We start from the raw sequence: 21,134 nt of genomic DNA, 5'->3' as shown, positions 1-21,134 counted from the left end.
GATCACTGACTGTATATAAAGACGATCAGCGACTATATAAAGATGATCACTGACTGTATATAAAGACGATCACTGACTATATAAAGACGATCACTGACTATATAAAGACAATCACTGACTGTATATAAAGACGATCACTGACTATATAAAGACGATCACTGACTGTATATAAAGACGATCACTGACTATATAAAGACGATCACTGACTATAAAGACGATCACTGACTATATAAAGACGATCACTGACTGTATATAAAGACCATCACTGACTATATAAAGACGATCACTGACTATATAAAGACGATCACTGACTATATAAAGACGATCACTGACTATATAAAGACGATCACTGACTGTATATAAAGACGATCAGTGACTGTATATAAAGACGATCACTGACTGTATATGAAGACGATCACTGACTGTATATAAAGACGATCACTGACTGTATATAAAGACGATCACTGACTATATAAAGACGATCGCTGATTGTATAGAAAGACGACACGTCCACACTGGAGACTGAATCTGGGGTAAAGTAAAGTAACGAAGTTTATTTCTGATTGATTGGTGAGTAAACAGCTGCTAATGCTAACGTGAGCTATGTAGCATAGCACAAACTTGCATAAGCTGCTTCACACAGGAAGACGATCAGATTTGATTAAATCAGCTGGTTCAGGTGAGCTTCATGTGTGGAGTTCAGGGTCTTCTGTTTTTTGGGATTTTTGCCTAAAATTCTGTCATCAAAATAAAAAGTAAACAGTGTAGAGAAAGAACAGATTATTGTGCTGACACGTAATATCCATCTGTGTCTCGTGACGTTTATTATTTCACCTGAATATACATATTTTGTCATAAAGTAAGATTTTATCCACAGTTAGATTGCGATCAGTCCATCATATTCATTTATTCTCACTCTGTAAAAAGCTTGTTCACACCGCAAACCTCCAAACATTATCATCGAGGTTATTAAACCGATGATCTGTGAATATTCCACATGTTCATAACGGTTCATAACGATCCACCTGGAAACAGACGGAAGTTCCGCCCCGCACCGGCAGGGGGCGGCGGCGGCGGAAGCTCCTCCTCCCGGTCCGTCAGCCGACTGTCATGGCGGCGCCCTGCGGCAGGTTCGTCTCACGGTGAAGCGTCAGAGAGGAGGATGAGAGAACCAGACCGACTCGGACAGGTGAGACCGGACTCACGTGTCGCTCCTGTTCGTCCAGGTGTTTCACGGTCGTAGGCTCGTGACGCGACCGGAAGCGGCGGAGTCTGAGGTTCTTCTGAACGCGTGTTGTTTTCTGCCTGAAGCGAGAAGTTCAATAAAGTTAGTTGTTGTTAAAACGAGGTTTTAAATGGCGACTTGTGTCGGAACCAACATCATGATACAGACAACAGACATCAGACGTGATGATGATGATGATGGTGATGGTGATGATGGTGGGGAGTGGTGCGTTTCAGTGCTGTGGGATTTTATTCAACCAGAACTGATGTGATATGATTCACAGTTCGTCAGAGCTGTTTGATCTCAGGTGTTTCCTCAACAGCACGGGAAGTCACCACCACAACCCGTCACCACCCGTCTGTCTCCACCCGTCTGTCTCCACCCGTCTGTCACCACCCGTCTGTCTCCACCCGTCTCTCTCTCTCTCTAACCACCTGTCCCCGTCTCCTCAGTCATGAATGTGATGTCATCAGTGATGCGGGCAGTGGCGCGGCGGCTCGTCCACGCCGAGCCAGCGCTGCTCAGCAACATCCTGTCTTCGCCCCTGCCGTGTCCTGCCCGGAGCCCCGCCCCCCTGCTCAGCTGTCAACAGATCAGGAAGTTTGCCTCCAAAAAGGTGAGTTTGTCTTGATGGCCAATCAGAAACACGCGCTTGATTTCACCTGGTCTCTGACTTTGTGACGTGTCCGCAGGTGAAAGGTCAAAAGAAAGAGGAGAAGGTCAAACCCAAATTGGACAAACAGGAAGTGGAGGTCACACAGAGGATGACGGTGGCGGCGCTCGCTCAGGCCATGAATAGAGACTGTGGTAAGACACGGGTCCACAGGGTCCACAGGGTCCCAGTCCTGGTCCCGTCTCTGTGACACCAGCTCAATAAAGTTGTTTTGTATTTCAGACCACGTGTACGAGGCCCTGCTGAACACCGACGTGGACTCGGACTCCCTGGATCCGGACTCGGTTCTGGAGGAGAAGTGGATCAAAGAGGTGGTGACTCGATCGGGGATGAAGTTCAAATGGGCCAATCTGAGCGACAGCATCAAGAGGATCAACAGGGATGCCCACAGGAGGTAACAGGGACAGGAAGTCATCAAACCTGCCAATCAGAACACAGGTTCACTTAGTTTGTTGACCTTATGTCCCCTGAACGCCTCGCCAAACCCTGACCGTGTAGTAAGACGTCAAACTGTAACATGTGACTTGTGAGCCCTCAGACCTCCAGCGGACCCGTCCAGCCTGGTGCCGCGCCCCCCGGTGGTCACCATCATGGGCCACGTGGACCACGGTAAGACCACGCTGCTGGACAGTCTGAGGAAGAGTCAGATCGTCTCCACCGAGGCCGGAGGCATCACTCAGCACATCGGAGCCTTTCTGGGTAAATGACCACCTGCAGTTTGATACAACTTTGTTCACACAAGTTACTGGAGAACCCCGTAGAAGCTGCAGGAAGTGGAGTGAGTGTGGTGATTGATTACGATCCAATAATCTAATCTAATGACTGGTTTAATCCTCCAGTCCAGCTGCCAACAGGCGAGAAGATCACCTTCCTAGACACCCCGGGTCACGCCGCCTTCTCCTCCATGAGAGCCCGGGGAGCCAGCGCCACTGACATTGTCATCCTGGTGGTGGCGGCCGACGACGGCGTCATGAACCAGACGGTCGAGTCCATCCAGCACGCAAAGAGAGCCAAAGGTAGGAGCTCCCCTGGCAGTTACAGCTGAGGGTTGGACACTCCCCAGGGTTTCTGCTGCGTGTCTTCACAGTGTGCTTCTGTTGTGCGTTTCAGTTCCGATGATCGTGGCGGTGAATAAGTGCGACAAGCCTCAGTCCGACCCTGAGAGAGTGAAGCGGGAGCTGCTCGCTCATGATGTCGTCTGTGAGGAGTTCGGAGGAGACGTTCAGTCGATCCACGTCTCTGCTCTGAAGGTGACTTTAGTGATCTCAGCTAGCTAGTGAGCTAACAAGGTAATGAGCTTACAAGTTGGCTGTGAGGCGATAGGGGTAACGATGTAGCGACGCAGGTCGCAGAGACCAGGGGCGTCCTGGTCGCCCTGTGAGAGGGGCGTCCTGGTCGCCCTGTGAGAGGGGCGTCCTGGTCGCAGTGAGAGGGGCGTCCTGGTCGCAGTGAGAGGGGCGTCCTGGTCGCCCTGTGAGGGGCGTCCTGGTCGCAGTGAGAGGGGCGTCCTGGTCGCAGTGAGAGGGGTGTCCTGGTCGCCCTGTGAGAGGGGCGTCCTGGTCGCAGTGAGAGGGGCGTCCTGGTCGCAGTGAGAGGGGCGTCCTGGTCGCCCTGTGAGGGGCGTCCTGGTCGCAGTGAGAGGGGCGTCCTGGTCGCAGTGAGAGGGGCGTCCTGGTCGCAGTGAGAGGGGCGTCCTGGTCGCCCTGTGAGGGGCGTCCTGGTCGCAGTGAGAGGGGCGTCCTGGTCGCCCTGTGAGGGGCGTCCTGGTCGCAGTGAGAGGGGCGTCCTGGTCGCAGTGAGAGGGGCGTCCTGGGCGTCCGGGTCATACTGAGAGGAGTGTTTATGTACTTTGATGCTTGCAAAATCTGAGTGATAAGGAGGTCAGTGTGATGTTACCTGATGATGTCATGTGGTTGTCAGGGAGACAACCTGCTGGCTCTGACCGAGGCCACGGTGACGCTGGCCGAGGTTCTGGAACTGAAGGCCGAACCCGGCGGCCTCGTGGAGGGACTCGTCATCGAGAGTCGAACCGACAAGGGCAAAGGGTGAGGCGACCAATCAGAACCCACTGTTACACATGTGATCAGAACTCGTAGAACCACAGTTACAGAACCGCCCACCTGTCTCCTCAGGTCTGTGACGACAGCCATCGTCCAGCGCGGGACACTGAAGCGAGGCTGCTTCCTAGTGGCAGGAAACAGTTGGGCCAAAGTTCGTCTGCTGTTCGACGAGAACGGCCGCGCGGTGACGGAGGCGGGGCCGAGCTGCGCGGTGGAGGTGGTCGGCTGGAAGGAGCTGCCCTCGGCCGGAGAGGTCATCCTGGAGGTCGAGTCTGAGGTGAGAGCTGACCTCTGACCTCACGGCTGACTAATCAGCTCCTCGCATTTATTGCTGATGTCACTCTGATCCGTGTGTTTGTGGCGGAGCAGCAGCGAGCTCGCGAGGTGACGGAGTGGAGGAGCGGTGAGGAGGAGCAGCAGAAGCTGCTGGAGGAGCAGAGCATCATCATGGTCAAACAGGAAGTGCACCTGCAGGAGTACCAGAGGAAGAGGGCGGAGCTATCTCACCTGAGCAGGAGGCAGAGGAAGTTGGCTCTGTACCAAGAGTACAAGACCAACCTCTCGGAGAAGGAGAGAAAGAAGGATCAGGACGACCGGCTGGGACTGACGCTCATCATCAAAGGTTTGCACCGCCGCCGCGCTCTGATAGGCCGATACAGACTGTAAATATCATTGAAATGGTTAACGTAGTACTTTCTGCTGACTGACCTTTGAACTTTGACCTGGAGGTGACATGGACGGGTCAGTGGAGGCCATCTTGAACCTGTTGGACGGTTACGACGCGCAGCAGCAGTGTGAGCTGGACATTGTCCACTTCGGCATCGGAGACGTTTCAGAGAACGACGTCAAGATGGCGGAGACGTTCGCAGGTGCGACCACGAGAAGTTTTATTTAAAAACCAGAATCCAGACATTTTGATTTTCTATAAAACCTTTTTCCATCTCAACAATAACTTCTCTTCTCATTGTTGATCTCAAATGAATCTGTCACCTGATGGTCTGATAACGGACTCCTCAGGTTCCATTTACGGCTTCAACGTCGGCGCCGGCAGGTCGGTGCAGCAGCTGGCGGCAAAAAGCGGCGTCCCGCTGCGACTCCACACTGTCATCTACAAACTGGTGGACGAGCTAAAGGACGAGCTGAGCAGCCGACTGCCGCCGCTCGTGTCCCAGAACGTGATCGGTGAGTGAAATGCTCCACGCTCTACTTTCCATCGGTGAACCACATGTTTGTCTCATCTGCGCCCCCCCCCCCCCCCCCCCCCCCGGTCCAGGTGAGGCCAGCGTCCTCGCCATGTTCCAGGTCTCCGTGGGGAAGAAGAAGGTTGCTGTCGCCGGCTGTCGGGTTCAGAAAGGTCAACTGGACCGTCGACACAAGTTCAGACTGATCCGAGGACGAGACACCGTCTGGGAGGGTGAGTGGGACCTGGACTAAATCTACAACTACAGAGACTAAAACTACACAACCGAGGCTAAACCTGAGACTAAAACTACACCTCTGACTAAACCTGAGACTAAAACTACACCAGAAACAATCATCAGTTATTAGTTCATCGACTCTCAGAACCTTTCATCACAGTTCTTCCAATTTTTAAGAGACATGAAGCTTTTGAAGACTCTTGAAGAAATGACATCACAGGAAGTAAAAACTAGGAACTGGAGGAACATTTCTCCTGCAGAGGTCAAAGGTCACACTGACGTTCCCTTGTCGTTCTGCAGGTTGTGCATCGGCACTGCGGCACCACAAGGACGATGTCCAGGCGGTGAAGACGGGGATGGAGTGCGGCCTGTCGCCCGACGACGACTACGCGGATTTCAGACCCGGTGATGTCGTCGTCTGTTTCGAGGACCTGAACTGTCCGCAGGTCACTTCCTGGAACCCCGGCTTCTGACAACGCCGTCCCATCATCCTCTGCTGCTCAGGGACAGAACACGATCGATTTTTGATCAGATTACAAACATGACATCAGTGTGTGGGGGAGTTTGATCAGTAGCCAATGAGAGACAAGGTGAAGGTGTGTGTGTGTCACCCGTTGCCAGGTGAGAGAAAACACGACGACGTTTAGTTTTTAGACATTTTAATAAAAGTTCACATGAGGAACAAAAACAACCTCAGAAAAATAAAAACCTGATATTTAATGTTCGTCAGGCGACGAACTCAGACACTTCCTGGTTCTCTGCAGAACTTCCCGTCTGATCCAAACTAAAAACCATCTGATTGTCATCTTGACCTTTGACCTCCTCACTTCCTCCGGGCCTTGCCAGGTCTGGCGAGCAGCGCGGGGTCGATCTGATCCAGGCTCAGTCCTTTAACGGAGAAGAGGCGGGCGGCGCGCTCCGTCAGCGACCCCCCGCACTTTAACCCCCGGGACATCAGCTCCCCCTTCAGGACATCCAGACCCAGACACGTCAGCTGATCGATGGACGACACCGACGACAGGTCCAAAGGCTGGAGGGAGCGGGGGCGGGGCTAAAACATGAGTGATACGTTCAGGTTTTATTAAAAACTATGAATCAAACTGTTATATTGTTTGTTTATTTATTCACAATGTTAAATTTTATTCGGCCTCAGTGAACCTCTACGACATCACAGTCTGCACCTTGACTTCATTTCATTATTCACACTGGTTGTCATGACAACAAAATATTCTGTCACTATGGTCAAATTACAAACGATTCATTCAAACAAACTACTGACCTGCTGCTCAGACCCACTGGTTCCTGGATCCTGGTTCTCAGAGGTTCTGGTCTCTGGTGGACCCTGGTTCTCAGAGGTTCTGGTCTCTGGTGGACCCTGGTTCTCAGAGGTTCTGGTCTCTGGTGGATCCTGGTTCTCAGAGGTTCTGGTCTCTGGTGGACCCTGGTTCTCAGAGGTTCTGGTCTCTGGTGGACCCTGGTTCTCTGAGACTCTGGTCTCTGGTGGACCCTGGTTCTCTGGACCCTGGTTCTCTGAGACTCTGGTCTCTGGTGGACCCTGGTTCTCTGAGACTCTGGTCTCTGGTGGATCCTGGTTCTCAGAGGTTCTGGTCTCTGGTGGACCCTGGTTCTCTGAGACTCTGGTCTCTGGTGGACCCTGGTTCTCTGAGGCTCTGGTCTCTGGTGGACCCTGGTTCTCTGAGGCTCTGGTCTCTGGTGGACCCTGGTTCTCTGAGGACGAGGACGAGCTGGAAGAGACGTCTTAGTCAGGAATCATTTAAATAAACATTTGAAGAAACATCCGACCTGTGTGGATCTGATCTCGACCTGCTGCTCTGTTCAGGCTCTGTCTGCTTCCTGTGTGTCGTCATGGTAACAGCTCCACAGCTGGAGGAAGACTCCTCATCATCGTCCTCTGAGCTCAGCAGCTCGTCCACCCCCGTCCTGTAACCACGACCACAGATTTAAACACACTTCCGGTCTCGTCTGCTGCCCTTTGTGTGAACGTGAATAAAAACTCACCAGTAACAAGCTGCTGCTGCCGGCGTTGTCGTCTTCTTCTTCTTCTTCTTCTGCGGCAGCGTCTCGCTCTGATCACAGTTCGGTCTCTTTGCAGCCGAGACGTCGTCCGGCGTCACCTGGCGACTGGAGGACGCCTGCAGACCTGAGACACACAGGAGACTGGTGTAAGCCCCGCTCACAGAGTCGGCGGCCATGACGTGAACTGAGGAAAGGAGCTTCAACGCTTCCTATCTCATCTCACACTGTGACCGCGTGAGGCGTTTAGGGAACATCGGTTCTACACATGGCAGCAACACGTTTCTTTGGTGACGGACACGTGGACTGCAGCCCGACCCTGCCCCCTCACCTTTCAGCACCGAGTCCTCCAGCCTCTCGAACAGGTCGTGACACTGCTGCTGATATTCGGGATCTGTAAACTGGTGTTTGGGTTCAGATAGTTTCCTCTTTAGACGCTCCAGACGACGCTGCTCCTTCTCCGCCTCGCGCTCCGCCTGCTTCTTCAGCCAATCCGCCATCCTGCAAAACCACAGAAGAAGAGTCACAGTCACATCCACACCTCCCAACAAAAGTCACATCCTCGACAACCACCACAGTAAAGAGTCTGACTCACTCTTTCTCGTGGTTTACGTCTCTCAGGCGTCGTCCACTCAGATCTCTGCAGGCTTCTCGGTTCGTCGTCTTCTCGATCTGAGCGCCGAGAGCTCGCAGCATGGAGCCGAACCCTGAAACACACACACACACGCACGTGAGTACTTCCTGTCTCCCGTGCAGTTTTGGAGAACAGCTGATGAACAGCTTGATTTGTGTATTCCTGAATACACACACCTCCCTTCCCTCCACACAGGCGCGGCTGCAGGTTATAGACGGCGCCATGTTGCACAGGATCCTCCACGTCCTCCACCCGACCGTTCCTGATGACGTAGAAATCCTCAGAGCAGACACCCTACACACACACACACACACACACACACACACACACACACACACACACACACACACACACACACACACACACACACACACACACACACACACACACACACACACACACACAGACACACCAGCTGAAGCTTCGTGTTCACTTGTAACGATCGAACAAACCGCTTCCGGTCAGTCGGTGTTTTGTTTGCTAACGTTAGCATGTCGGCTAACAGCGAAACTCGCCGGTTTCTCTATCGTTTCCTCTCGAGGCTGTTTCAGGTTTTCCCGCCTCGCGGTGACGCGGCTCTCACCTGCAGCTGGACGAACCGGGTCAGAACGTCTCGGACCGCGGAGCCGTCGGGGAACACTTGAGGCTCGCGGCGGAGCCTCGGAGCGGTCACGAACACCTCCATCTTGTTTCCTCAGGGTACGAGAATGGCACTGCGCACGCGCACCACCACTTCACCACTTCGTTTACTTATTCGCTCGAGGACGACGTCACCACGTCGCGTCACCACGTCGCGTCTCCACAGCGTCACCTGCCGGATTATTTTTTTATTATTGTTTTATTATATTATTTTTCAATCAATAAATTTATTAAGGACAGTTTACAAAAACATATAACACAAATACACTTACAAACAACAACAACAAAATAAATAAGTAATGAACAATTCATATTCCAGGGAATCTATAAAGTACAGCAAGGATAATCAATACGTAGTCCAATTCAAATTAACTACAGTTCTCCTCTAACTGTAGTTGATTTGAATTGGACTGCGTATTCCAATATCCGTCATGTGGGATCACAAGTGTTGAATATATTTGCACAGTCTTCATAGCTTTACAGTTCTTTGAATATTAGAGTCCAAATATTCATTGATTTCATACTCAAACACAGACCTTATTTTATTACAGATTTCTCTTTTTGTTTCAAGGATGTTTTCTTTTGTGTAGTGGAGCCTAAGACTTGAGGAAAGTATTTTATGATAAATCTTTTATTTCTGCTTGCTAAATATCAATGGTTTAGAGCTCCTGAACCTACATCTGTGGATGTAGGTTCACAGATGAGCTCTAAACCAATGGTTTAGAGCTCCTGAACCTACATCTGTGGATGTGATATTTAGCAAGCAGAAATAAAAGATTTATCATAAAATACTTTCCTCAAGTCTTAGGCTCCACTACACAAAAGAAAACATCCTTGAAACAAAAAGAGAAATCTGTAATAAAATAAGGTCGGATGAACAATTGACCAGAATGTCTCTGTATAGGAACATTTCCAAAACAAATGGGAAATATTTTCCTCTGAGCTTTTTCAGAAAGAGCACTCAGGTGTCACCACGTCGTGTCATCTGCCGGATTTTTTGTAAAGGCACTTTTTTAAAATTTACCATTAAAAAACAATGAGTAATTAAATCAAACATCAGTGTCATAAACATAAAAACACAAATGATGTCGTGAAACTCTGTTGACGCTTTGTGTGACGGCAGCTTCCAGGCGCTGCCGCCAGGTGGCGCTCTGAGCGTTTCCTCTACCGGAAGTGGAACGGGGGTGTCCTTCCTGCTCGCGCTGCTGTGAGACAACATGGCGGCCTTGTGGACGGTCGTGTCCCGGTCCCGGGCCGGACTCCGGTTCTCCTCCTCCAGGCTCTTCGGAAGCTCCTTCAGCTCAGACTCCAGCGGGACGTCCGGCGGCGACCAGCCCGCCGCGGACAAGCCCCGGTCCGGCTTCGCTGCCGCCTTCGACCTGCAGTCGGAGATCCGCCGCGAGGCAGCGAACTCTGCGGCCGGTCCGAGAGGCTCCGCCCCCGGGCGGGACGACAGCTTCGCCTCGCTGCTCCGCCGGTCCCCGCTGGTCCAGATGGGACCGGCCAAGGACCGAGTGGTGGTCGGGAGGATCTTCCACGTGGTGCAGGACGACCTGTACATCGACTTCGGCGGGAAGTTCCACTGCGTGTGTCGGCGGCCGGCGGACGGAGGAGAGAAGCTGCAGCGGGGCAGCAGGGTCCGTCTGCGGCTGCAGGACCTGGAGCTCAGCGCCCGCTTCCTGGGGGCCAAGAGCGACAGCACACTGCTGGAGGCCCAGGCGGTGCTGCTCGGCCCGCTGGACGGCCGAGAGAAGCAGGCCTGAGAGTCTGCCTCTGACGTCATTCAGAATCTGTAAATAACCAATAAATCATCTGTAAACACGTTGATGTTGTTGTTTGTTCTTCCACGTGACGATCAGTTGATGATGATTCATACTGTCAGAAAACAGATGAAATGTGATGTTCACACAGACTCCGCCCACACGGTGACGTAGACCAACGTCACTACAGCAGCTGTTTTTATATTGATTTCTTTACACATTCACAGTATGTGATTCAGTCTTTATTATTATTATTATTATTCAGGTGTGTGCGTCAGGTGATGCAGGTCCAATCAAACAGGAAGCTCGTCCAGTTCCATATTTTACCTTTATTTGAAGTTTTGATGCTTATGAAGATTTATTTGTTTTATTTAAAACCAAAAAACATCTCTATATGGTTTTATATCTCTTTTTATGGAGCTATTAATATGTTATGAGCCTCTCTTGTGATTGGCCGACTGTTTTCTGAGTGACGCACGTCCAGGCCAACCAGCTCCTCTGTTCACCTCAGAGCGACTCTGACCATGTCGTCCCGGAGCGAGGAGCTTCTGTCTCCTGCTCCCGACGACCCACAAGTCATCAGTACCTGGTGTCGGCAGCAGATGAAATCATGACATCACAGCGTGATGTAGAATGTGTGTATTTGTGTACTTCCACACCCGAGACCTTATTTATTATGAAAAAAGCCAGGAAATCTAAATTTTGACAACATGAAGCATTTGTTACATCAGCACTTGTTTGCCCGAGGTGAACCTGAACGCCTCCATCATAAACCCTGAGCTCTGACTCAGATGCTCCGTCAGGAAGCTCTGTCTCGTCAATCAATCAATCAGTGCAGAGGCCATGTTGTCAAGGCGGTAGCGCCCCCTATCTGAGAGTAAATGTAGCAGCAGCAGGAGAGTACAGTGATCAGGCTTCAGTAATGAGACTATGTAGTATTGCAGTAGTACTGTGGTTCTGCAGACGCAGTGGGACACGTTCTGATTGGTCGTTGGCGTTGTGTTGTTCTTCCTGTCGGAGGCACTTTGAAGTTTGAGCAGCAGGAAGTAGCTTCATCCACACATGGTCAACAGCAGCCACTGAGGAGAGAGAGTTCAACATCAGACCAGATCAGATGGTTCTGACCTGGTTCTGATCTGGTTCTGACCAGGTTCTAACCTGGTTCTGACCTGGTTCTTATCTGGTTTATGTCTGGCTCTGACCTGGTTCTGATCTTGTTTTAATCTGGTTCTGATCTGGTTCTGACCTGGTTCTGACCTGGTTCTAACCTGCCTCTGATCTGGTTCTGACCTGGTTCTGATCTGGTTCTGACCTGGTTCTTATCTGGTTTATGTCTGGCTCTGACCTGGTTCTGATCTTGTTTTAATCTGGTTCTGACCTGGTTCAGACCTGGTTCTTATCTGGTTTATGTCTGGCTCTGACCTGGTTCTGATCTTATTTTAATCTGGTTCTGACCTGGTTCTGACCTGGTTCTTATCTGGTTTATGTCTGGCTCTGACCTGGTTCTGATCTTGTTTTAATCTGGTTCTGACCTGGTTCAGACCTGGTTCTTATCTGATTTATGTCTGGCTCTGACCTGGTTCCGATCTTGTTTTAATCTGGTTCTGATCTAGTTCTGACCTGGTTCTGATCTGGTTCTGACCTGGTTCTGACCTGGTTCTGATCTGGTTCTGATCTGGTATATTTCTGGATCTGACCTGGTTCTGATCTTGTTTTAATCTGGTTCTGACCTGGTTCTGATCTGGTTCTGACCTGGTTCTGACCTGGTTCGGATCTGGATCTGACCTGGTTCTGATCTTGTTTTAATCTGGTTCTGACCTGGTTCTGATCTGGTTCTGACCTGGTTCCGACCTGGTTCGGATCTGGTTCTGACCTGGTTCTGATCCTGTTTTAATCTGGCCCTGATCTGTTTTTAATCTAGTGCTGATCTGGTTCTGATTTGGTTCTGATCTGGTTTCTGAGGAAATTTTAATTCTTGTTACCTCGATGACATTGACCTCGACACTTCCTGTCCCATCTTTGTCCAGGTCCTTGAACGCCTCTGAAAACACAAACACACATGAGGAACACCTGAGGAACGTCCAGACGTCATGTTCCACACATGAAGAACCTCTGGACGTTCCTCAGGTTCACCGATGTGAGATCAGGGCGTGTACGTACTGAACATGGCCTCCAGTTTGACGAGGCAGCAGGTGAAGTTGTCGAAGTCGATGACCTCGTTGTCGGCGTAGCGAGCGACCAGCGTCTGGTGCAGCTTGTTGTTGAGTTTGAACCCTGAGGACGAAGACGTCGCAGGTGAGTCGACTGAACCTCAGCGGCGTCGGTGACGTTGTGACGTTCAGGGATTAAAATGACTCACCGCCATTTTCCAGCGCCAGACGCATCTCGTATGAGCTCATACATCCGGACTTATCCAGGTCGAACTCTCTGAAGATTCCCTGCAGAGTTCACATCACAGACGAGCAGACGCTCACTGGTCTCAGGTCCACGTCAGACTTCCTGTTCAACTCTCACTGTCACATGACTCTAATGAACTGAACTAAACACTTTCTAACTTTGTATCCGACCAACAGTTTTTGATTGATTATTGACAAAGTATTGACTCTGATGTAGTGAAGCTACTTTAGCTTTAGCTGCTCCATGAAGGCTGAGACTACATACCTTTATTTTGAAAAGTGCTTTACCTTCCACCTGTGAACTCACCAGCCACTTCCTGATCTTGTTCCAGAGAATCTGAAACTCCAGCAGACCGAGCCGCGCGCTGCCGTCTTTCTGAGGTCAGGTCAAGGTCAAAACTTCATTACAACACCAGAAGAAAGCAGAACAGTTCCACTGACAGAACCAGAAGAACCCAGACGTTCCTCAGACCCGCAGCAGCACGGTGAGGATACGTCCATGAGGCCGACCATGGCTCTGCAGGACTCCAGGCTGAAACCGTCAGTCTGCAGGTCTCTGTCTGCAAACACAGGAACCACAGAGGAAGAGTGAAGCTGCAAACTCGTCTTCTTCTTCTCTGTTTCAGTGTAAATGTGACCACAAAGGAGCAGAACTCACGCTTGGACACGACCCGGTTCAGGATGGTCCTGAGCTCTCGCACGTCGATCTCCATGTCCTGAGGAGAGAAACACGTCGGTGACGTCGGAGTTCTCGGGTTTTTTAGATTTGAACGTTGAAACGCTCGTAAGACTCACGTCTCCCGACAGCTGAGCGAACATGGACCTGAAGGAGTCGTCGATGTCGCTCTCTGTGATTTCCTCCTGCATCACGACACAAAGAACGGATTTGCACAAACTGTACATTCACACACACGAGGAAGCTGAAGACACAGAAACAAAAGACTTGAGATCACCTCCTGCTCGAAGGTTCCCTCCACGTCGTCGTCCATCTCCCTGCACACATTCACACACGCTCACTGAAAACCGTACGACACAATCTGGATCAACAACGCTCTGGTCTCCGACCCCACAGACTCACTTGGTCTCCGACTGTTTCTCCGTGAACACCCTCAGCACGAAGTCGGCCTCCTGCGACGGTTCAAAGGTGGAGGGGACGACCAGGTACTCGCCCGGCGGGAGGCGGAGCCTGGTGCTCACCTCGCGCAGGTTGATGAAGGACTCGGAGCGAGCGCAGGAGGAGTGACGCAGGAAGAAGTCCTTCTTCAGGTGGAGGCTGGGACGAGCTCGGTACTGACGGACAGACGGACGTTAGCTTCCACAAGCGAAGCGTAAAGGAAGGTGTTTGTGGTCAGACTGACTCACCTCGTCAGGAATCTGTGAACGACACAAAACACAGAAGAGACGTCACGACAGTTCAGGTGGGTGACGGACGTCGGTGTCACTGGGTCAGTTCTTTAGTGCAGGAGAAGTCGCGCTGGTGTTAGCAACAAAGATCGCCGCGACATCATGACAGGACACCTCCGCGAGCACTGACCTCGTAGATAGCGAAGCCGATGGTGTGCATGTCCTGTCCGTGGCGGCGGAAGCGGCGGCGGTCCTTCTGCATCAGAGCCACCAGGAGGCTGCAGGCGGCCTCGTCGTCCTCGGGGTCGTCGTCCTCCTCCAGCAGGGAGATCTTATACTGAGGGTTGATCCAGAACGTGTCTGCAGGGAGCACAGCAGCCGCCAGAGGCATTGTGGGACATGTGGTCATCACAGTCATCCAATCAGCATAGAAATGAAATGTGCCCAGTCCACAAACCCTGACACGTCCTGATGTGAGTTCCCCAGCTGGAGGCGTTTCTACAAAACCACCCATCCAACCAATCAAATCAATACTTCATGTAAATTCTGTGAATTTATTATTCTTCTTTCTATATATATAATTTTTTTGGCAATTCGTATATTTTTAATTATTAAATATTGTATATATTTTTTAATGTGTGCTGTGTGAAACGTGCTGCTGCTACAACAGAATTTCCCAGCCTGGGATGAATAAAGTTTCTATCTATCTATCTATCTATCAAATCATTCCGTTCAAACCGCCGCTTCATCCAAACCTTGTCGCCTCTGAACTCTCCTGCAGATAAACCAGAGCTAAGCTAACAGAAGCTAACAGCGTCACCGATCGTCTTTATATATCTTCAGAGTTTCTCAACACAACCAAACGCCTCATCCAACCAATCAAATCCACCCCCCTCACTGGGATGGTTCCTGCAGCCCCCCGCGGTGCTCCCCTTCCTCCAGCCGCCCTCGAAGGTGACGGTGGACCAGAAGCTGGTGGTGTCCTGACTGAGAGCGTCGGGCGTCAGGTTACAGATCTCCAGCCTGGAGAACTGACGCAGGAACTCCTGGAAAGACATCCTGACACAGACAGACGAGTCACCGTCTCCATCCTCCAAACGAGGCCCTGACTCGTCCTCTCGGCACAAACCTACCAGAACTCTCCGTCCTCCATCTTGCAGAGCATCTCGTCCTTCTCTGCGGCGTCGATGGCGTTCCACTCTGAGGAGCTGACACAAGCACAAACAACGTTTGTCCGGATTTCTGAGTTCAGCTCTTAAATTATTTTTCAAAGAATCCCAGTGAAGCGCTGACCTGTCGCTCCAGGCGCCGGTCCACTCCACCTGCCCCCAGGGGTTCCTGATCCGGATCAGACGCTCGCGCTGCCCGCGGTACTCCACCTGCACAGAGGTCGGAGCTCAGGGATCAGAGGCGTGAAGCTGCGTCGGTGTGTCAGAGTTCAACGGTGAGAAGAGAACTGACCTGTCGGAGTCCCGTCACTGAGTAGGCGTGACCTTTGACCAGCTTCTTGAAGGTCACAGCCTCCATGTCGAAGGCGCTGGTGATCTGAGGACGGAGGACACGGCAGAGGTGTCGATCAGCTGACTGATGACTCCACACAAACTTTAATTTAAATTCAGTTCCGATTAAAAACATCAACACAGTAATTAGCCTCTGGGATTAGCCACGATAGCTAACAGTATGTGGGTGGAGTCCCCACCGGCCTCCGTGACAGGGACGGACAGATGGAGTTAATCAAGTAAACATGATGTATCACTGACGTCTATGGAGCAGCCCAGTAACGACCCTCTCTCCAGAGCTTTCATGATGATACGATGAAGATCTCTGGGAGCTTTCTTCAGCTCGTACATCTCCGACACGCCGCCCGTGAAATCCTCGAAGCCTTCGGTGGTGCTGCCGCCAGACAACGCCTCGTACGAGCCGCACAACCTGCAAACACACGAGAGCCACTGTCAGTCGGCCTCTGGTTCCTCTGTATTTCACGCCAGACACGTGACTCACTTGGCGTAGGCCTTCTCCAGCAGAGCGCTCCAGAACTCGCTGCCTTCGGCCGAGTGGACGAACATCAGCTCTCCGTCTTTGACGGGCAGACGGTCGTCGATCACCACGTCCACCCACTCCCCGAACTGCCAGAACTACAGAACAGAGACGGACCAGGGGTTAAATCCTGCTCACCGCATAAGGAAGTCTTTTATTTTGAAATAGTTCTAAAATAGTCGGGTTTCAGTCAGTGCTGGTCACAGACGGACCTGAGGGAGGCGGCGTCATGTGACCCTGTGACCCTGAAGACCTCCGGTGTATCAGAAACGAATGACTGACACTGTGGCTCTTCAGTGCCTCCTACTGGCAGCTGTGGGATACTCACACCCGTGCTCATGGCGTTCGGTCGAGGGGTTTTCTCGCTCTGACGTATCGAGGTTCAGTGTTACGACTAACATCATCATGTGACTCATTGATTTTCTATCTGTTGTCTCCCTCTGTGAAGCTCTTTGGTGCCCTCTGCTGGTTTGACCACATGGTGAAATCACAAATCAACTCTCCACTTCTACTTGAAGGTGTCATTACACACAGGTGAGTGGGCGGAGTCTCACCTGGAAGTGGAAGATGCCGGCGTATTGTTGGTTGAAGCTCTGACCGTGAGGAACGACGCGGTGCAGCAGCCGCTGGTTCAGAGTCAGAGAGCCGATGGCGGCGAGCAGCCAACAGTCTCCTGCAGAACCACAGACAGACTGAATGATGGGACATGCAGATGTTTCTGTCATGTGAGGTCGCTTGTCTTCATATACAGTCAGTGATCGTCTTTATATACAGTCTCTGATCGTCTTTATATACAGTCAGTGATCGTCTTTATATACAGTCTCTGATCGTCTTCATATACAGTCACTGATCGTCTTTATATACAGTCTCTGATCGTCTTTATATACAGTCACTGATCGTCTTTATATACAGTCACTGATCGTCTTTATATACAGTCAGTGATCGTCTTTATATACAGTCACTGATCGTCTTTATATACAGTCTCTGATCGTCTTTATATACAGTCTCTGATCGTCTTTATATACAGTCAGTGATCGTCTTTATATACAGTCAGTGATCGTCTTTATATACAGTCAGTGATCGTCTTCATATACAGTCAGTGATCGTCTTTATATACAGTCTCTGATCGTCCTTATATACAGTCTCTGATCGTCTTTATATACAGTCAGTGATCGTCTTTATATACAGTCAGCGATCGTCCTTATATACAGTCAGTGATCGTCCTTATATACAGTCTCTGATCGTCCTTATATACAGTCTCTGATCGTCTTTATATACAGTCAGCGATCGTCTTCATATACTGAGCTGATTCTGAAACATTAATGCCAAAGGGTCTAATGTTGTTGTTAATGTTAGCATTTAGCTTAGCATTAGTGTGTCCCCACAGACCATCAGGCTGATAATGGATCCGACTACACTTTAACATTTACTGTAACTCCTTCAGAGCACAAGCTCTGTTCACATCATCACCGTCATCTTCATGATGAAGATGCTCTGACAGTTGCAGTAAATGTTAAAGTGCAGTCTGAACATGATCCATTATCAGCCTGAGGGTCTGTGGGGACACACTAATGCTAAGCTAAATGCTAACATCAACAACAACATTGGATCCTTCAGCATTAAGTAGCTAATGTTTCCTGATGGCCTCAGCGTCCAGCGGACGTCCACTCACTGATCAATACTCAGATCAGCACAAGGTCAGAAGTGAAGGTCTGAGTGCTGCCTTCAAGTGCTGCTCGTAACATCCAACTTCTGAAATCTGCTGCAACGGCAACATTGGCTCAACACATCAATGATAGATGTAGATAGATAATGTGTTTGATGACGGAAGCAGATGGAACAAACGTGGTGCAGGTGAGTCGGACCACCTGGTGCCACGCTGCTGTTTGATTGGCTGTTAGTTTCTGTGGACCAGGAAGTGAAGGTGCAGTTTGCTCACTCGGCCCTCTGTCGTCGCTTCACTGTGATTTGAGTAAACTGGAGTCGTGCTCAGTGTTTGTGTTGTATGTGTGACAGGACTGACACACTCAGACTGTCGTCCAATAGGAACGTTCCTCTCTGAACCCAAGGACCTGAAGACCTTTCCTATCTCCTTTAGCGTAGGACACACTGTAGTCTCCTTTATCTAACTGTTCTGGTGTGTGTGGTGAATAAAGTTTAGTCTTGTCTGTTAAGTGTTTCCAGCAGGTGGAGCCATGGCAGCAACAAACAGCTGTAGCTCCGCCCACTGAGGGGGCGAGGCACTGATCATTTCCTGTCCAACCCTGTGTTTACAACCACGTTAAACGCACACACACACACACACACTGTGAGGACTCCACCCAGGTCAGGTTTCCATGAGACGTTCACTGACGGTGGGATTCGTTATCACGGCTCAGACTCACATCTGTCCCACATGTAACAATACGTCACGTGATCGGTCGGGTCGTGTGACCATGTGACACTCACCCAGAGCCCCCTGACAGATGTCGGTCCTGGTGGCTCCGCCCACGATGAACTGAGGGTCCTCTGTCAGCTCCTGAAACAGCCAATCACCATCTCCATGTGTAAGACATCACGTGACATCACATACCACATGATCCATGACCTGGGACGTTGAATCAGGTTCTACAGCAGAACGGTTCTGGTTCTTACCGTCGGTCTCTTCCACTCCACCCCTCGGGTCTTGGCGGTGAGCGGCCCGAGTTCCTTGAAGCCCAGTGAGGTCGGTTCTGCTGGGAATAGAGAGTCCTCGAACAGGGACCCACTCTGCAGGCAGTCGTCCCTCAGGGCCTGGAAGTCCTGGTTCAGGTAGAGAACCGCCTGCTGGACCGAGCCGAGACCTCCAGCCCTCAGCCGGTCCTTCTGGATCCGCACAGACACGCCCCCGAACATCCCGATCAGGGTCGGATCAGCAGGACTCAGGATCTGTCTGTTAGAAGTCTGGATCAGATTACAGACAGTCTGGATGAGATTAAATCTGGATGATATTTAGTCTGGATCAGATTATCGACAGTTCAAATCAGATAACAGAGTCTGGATCAGATTAAATCGGGATCAGATTACAGAGATCTGATGAACATGCAGAAGTTGGACCTGGTCTCTGGCTGATGATCTGGAGGAAACAGATGTGTGGTGAGTTCACTGCCTCACAAGAACCTTCATCGGTTACTAAACTCACTGAACCTAAAACAAATGTCATCACGTAACGTTATTTGAACGAATTTCACATTTAATTTACAGCAGCTTGTGACGAGCAACACGTTTTATTACTCGTTTGTTTCAGGTTGAGATTAAATAATCACCTTGAACTGTACCAGTGAATCAGATCACAACATGATTACACAAGAAGATTATTAAACATGATTCAATTAGAACTTCATTAAAGAGTATTAAATAAGGAAATGATTCACGGTCCTGTCATGGTCCTGGTCCTGGTCCATTTTCACTTTTTATCTCTGGTTTTAAGTCACTTAGGATTTTATCTTTTTAGTTTTTTATGGTTATAATTTTGATCTTTCTTTATTTTCTTCATTTGTTGTTATGTTCTTTTTGCTGTGTGTGTGTGTGTGTTCGCGCGTGTGTACGTGTGTCTACTGCTGTTATTCTAACATTGTCTGTATGAAAAGTGACGTACAAATAAAGTCTGATTGAACAGGAAGAACCTCTGATTGGTCCAAGAACACGCTGATGTCATCAGATCAGTTTCTGCTGAATCAAGGTAAAAACAATGTAAACAGCTGATCACACACACGTTACTGCAACTGCACGTCCCCACAGAGACCAGGACAGACCAGACCACAACAGACCAGGACAGACCAGACCACAACAGACCAGACCAGGACAGACCAGACCACAACAGACCAGGACAGACCAGACCAGGACGGACCAGACCACAACAGACCAGGACAGACCAGAGTCGTCAGTCAAACCATCACAGATGTACAGTCACTCACCTGGTGTGTGTCAGTGGTCCGTCAGTCGTCCGACGCTGCAGCACTGGCAGTGGTCGGAGCTGTGAGCAGTGACAGTGAGCAGTGACAGTGGAGACTGCAGGGCTGATGGATGCTGTGCTGCAGTGCTGAGCCCCGCCCCGATGGGGAGGGGTGGAGCTACATCACTATGACAACAGAGGCAAGTTAAAGAACCCACACACCATGAGAGATGCTAATGGACATGTTATCGATCATGAGCATAGGAAATGAATGGTTGTTAAACCATTAAGATGAAGCAGTGACACAGTCTCTCCTCTGACCGGATCTGATCTTTGAGTCCACTTTCATCTCAACGTGCAAAAGATAAAAATCTTCCTCTGATTTACTTCCACTGAAATATAAATCTTCTCCCTCTCATTGTTTTCTTATGTCTGACATCAATGTGTGAAACAGGCTGTCACCATGGTGATCTGCTTCACCATCCTCAGCATCAGTCAGAGCTCATGGACGGACGCCACCGGTCCACAGAGGTTTAGCACAAAGACTGGAAACAGGGCTAACTGTTAGCACAGCTGCCTCAAAAAGGAATAAATAAAATCCTCTATCAACACTGAGGTCATTTTCTTTTTCTGTTTAAAAGAAGATCTGTCACGACTTGATGGTTCCACATTTAGTGTCGGTTACATAAACCTCTGTTAGCATGTAGCTCCAGTTAGCTCCGAGGTCTTGACCACAGGACGGACGGAGGACGGCGTGTTTTTGTTTTCTTTTGATTAAGCTAGGCTAACAGTCCTAGCTAGCGTGACATTACACCTAATACATTGCTGATTAACAAACCTGGTTTCACCACTTCCTGTCTTTGTGCTAAGCTAGGCTACACACGTCCTGAACTGAATCTCAGACTGAATCTGGAGATCGATGTTGGACCATTACGTTGATTTCATTGTTTGCTAGCGTGTCAGCTAATGTCTCAACAGATGTACATTCTTTATGTTGTTAA

At 50.1% G+C, this 21,134-nt stretch overlaps 4 protein-coding genes and 1 long non-coding RNA gene across 11 annotated transcripts; 3 read left to right on the top strand and 2 right to left on the bottom strand.

The window, feature by feature from the left end:
• Nucleotides 1–1,029: 1,029 nt before the first annotated feature.
• mtif2 (mitochondrial translational initiation factor 2) lies at nucleotides 1,030–6,476 on the top strand. Of its 2 annotated transcripts, XM_035636663.2 has the most exons (14): nucleotides 1,030–1,189; nucleotides 1,678–1,841; nucleotides 1,918–2,032; nucleotides 2,121–2,292; nucleotides 2,437–2,597; nucleotides 2,738–2,914; nucleotides 3,009–3,148; nucleotides 3,819–3,943; nucleotides 4,031–4,235; nucleotides 4,328–4,580; nucleotides 4,687–4,827; nucleotides 4,976–5,140; nucleotides 5,232–5,372; nucleotides 5,677–6,476. In XM_035636663.2, the coding sequence occupies exons 2-14, from the start codon at nucleotides 1,680–1,682 to the stop codon at nucleotides 5,847–5,849; spliced, it is 2,130 nt and encodes a 709-aa protein (XP_035492556.2). In that variant the 5' UTR covers nucleotides 1,030–1,189; nucleotides 1,678–1,679; the 3' UTR covers nucleotides 5,850–6,476. The 2 variants fall into 2 exon arrangements, with proteins under 2 accessions (XP_035492556.2, XP_047190102.1); XM_047334146.1 differs by lacking the exons at nucleotides 1,030–1,189; nucleotides 1,678–1,841; nucleotides 1,918–2,032 and having other exon boundaries at nucleotides 2,129–2,292; nucleotides 2,430–2,597.
• On the bottom strand, nucleotides 6,019–9,988 carry sde2 (SDE2 telomere maintenance homolog (S. pombe)). Of its 2 annotated transcripts, none has more exons than XM_035636667.2 (9): nucleotides 9,852–9,988; nucleotides 8,628–8,855; nucleotides 8,221–8,338; nucleotides 8,006–8,117; nucleotides 7,742–7,911; nucleotides 7,396–7,537; nucleotides 7,201–7,317; nucleotides 6,656–7,121; nucleotides 6,019–6,427 (listed from the first exon to the last, which is right to left on the bottom strand). In XM_035636667.2, exons 2-9 carry the CDS (start codon nucleotides 8,727–8,729, stop codon nucleotides 6,200–6,202), a joined length of 1,455 nt encoding a protein of 484 aa, XP_035492560.1. In that variant the 5' UTR covers nucleotides 8,730–8,855; nucleotides 9,852–9,988; the 3' UTR covers nucleotides 6,019–6,199. The 2 variants fall into 2 exon arrangements, with proteins under 2 accessions (XP_035492560.1, XP_035492561.1); XM_035636668.2 differs by having other exon boundaries at nucleotides 6,019–6,406.
• Nucleotides 9,857–10,507, top strand: mrps28 (mitochondrial ribosomal protein S28). The gene has a single exon (XM_035636671.2). It carries the CDS (start codon nucleotides 9,901–9,903, stop codon nucleotides 10,444–10,446), a length of 546 nt encoding a protein of 181 aa, XP_035492564.1. The 5' UTR covers nucleotides 9,857–9,900; the 3' UTR covers nucleotides 10,447–10,507.
• A 160-nt stretch (nucleotides 10,508–10,667) lies between these two features.
• LOC118312230 (calpain-1 catalytic subunit) lies at nucleotides 10,668–20,720 on the bottom strand. Of its 5 annotated transcripts, none has more exons than XM_047334145.1 (22): nucleotides 20,156–20,718; nucleotides 18,855–19,142; nucleotides 18,669–18,738; nucleotides 16,775–16,893; nucleotides 16,185–16,318; nucleotides 15,944–16,112; nucleotides 15,645–15,728; nucleotides 15,477–15,562; nucleotides 15,317–15,391; nucleotides 15,082–15,242; nucleotides 14,374–14,543; nucleotides 14,202–14,213; nucleotides 13,918–14,129; nucleotides 13,793–13,832; nucleotides 13,635–13,700; nucleotides 13,498–13,555; nucleotides 13,335–13,399; nucleotides 13,147–13,215; nucleotides 12,803–12,881; nucleotides 12,604–12,717; nucleotides 12,426–12,484; nucleotides 10,668–11,522 (listed from the first exon to the last, which is right to left on the bottom strand). In XM_047334145.1, exons 2-22 carry the CDS (start codon nucleotides 19,092–19,094, stop codon nucleotides 11,496–11,498), a joined length of 2,109 nt encoding a protein of 702 aa, XP_047190101.1. In that variant the 5' UTR covers nucleotides 19,095–19,142; nucleotides 20,156–20,718; the 3' UTR covers nucleotides 10,668–11,495. The 5 variants fall into 5 exon arrangements, with proteins under 5 accessions (XP_047190101.1, XP_035492550.1, XP_035492546.1 ...); XM_035636657.2 differs by having other exon boundaries at nucleotides 18,855–19,131; nucleotides 20,156–20,301; XM_035636653.2 differs by lacking the exon at nucleotides 10,668–11,522 and having other exon boundaries at nucleotides 12,202–12,484; nucleotides 20,156–20,720.
• LOC118312244 lies at nucleotides 12,564–14,572 on the top strand. The gene is made up of 4 exons (XR_004794172.2): nucleotides 12,564–12,738; nucleotides 12,816–12,926; nucleotides 13,172–13,324; nucleotides 13,466–14,572. It is a non-coding gene; the product is annotated as an uncharacterized LOC118312244 (long non-coding RNA).
• Nucleotides 20,721–21,134: the final 414 nt, after the last annotated feature.

Source organism: Scophthalmus maximus, chromosome 8 (assembly GCF_022379125.1).
Source record: "Scophthalmus maximus strain ysfricsl-2021 chromosome 8, ASM2237912v1, whole genome shotgun sequence".
Lineage (NCBI taxonomy): Eukaryota > Metazoa > Chordata > Actinopteri > Pleuronectiformes > Scophthalmidae > Scophthalmus > Scophthalmus maximus.
Note: the sequence above shows the minus strand (reverse complement) of the source record. Positions and strands in the feature narration are given on the sequence as shown.

Coding starts and splice junctions, on each gene's coding strand:
- mtif2 (XM_035636663.2), top strand. CDS start 1,680: ATGAATGTGATGTCATCAGTGATGCGGGCAGTGGCGCGGCGGCTCGTC. Junction 2,915..3,008: donor GCACGCAAAGAGAGCCAAAG/GTAGGAGCTCCC, acceptor TGTGCGTTTCAG/TTCCGATGATCGTGGCGGTG. Junction 5,141..5,231: donor CGTGTCCCAGAACGTGATCG/GTGAGTGAAATG, acceptor CCCCCGGTCCAG/GTGAGGCCAGCGTCCTCGCC.
- sde2 (XM_035636667.2), bottom strand. CDS start 8,729: ATGGAGGTGTTCGTGACCGCTCCGAGGCTCCGCCGCGAGCCTCAAGTG. Junction 7,912..8,005: donor GACGTAAACCACGAGAAAGA/GTGAGTCAGACT, acceptor GTGGTTTTGCAG/GATGGCGGATTGGCTGAAGA. Junction 7,122..7,200: donor GAGCCTGAACAGAGCAGCAG/GTCGAGATCAGA, acceptor CGTCTCTTCCAG/CTCGTCCTCGTCCTCAGAGA.
- mrps28 (XM_035636671.2), top strand. CDS start 9,901: ATGGCGGCCTTGTGGACGGTCGTGTCCCGGTCCCGGGCCGGACTCCGG.
- LOC118312230 (XM_035636653.2), bottom strand. CDS start 19,094: ATGTTCGGGGGCGTGTCTGTGCGGATCCAGAAGGACCGGCTGAGGGCT. Junction 16,113..16,184: donor CTGGAGAAGGCCTACGCCAA/GTGAGTCACGTG, acceptor GTGTGTTTGCAG/GTTGTGCGGCTCGTACGAGG. Junction 13,216..13,334: donor CCATGGTCGGCCTCATGGAC/GTATCCTCACCG, acceptor ACCTGACCTCAG/AAAGACGGCAGCGCGCGGCT.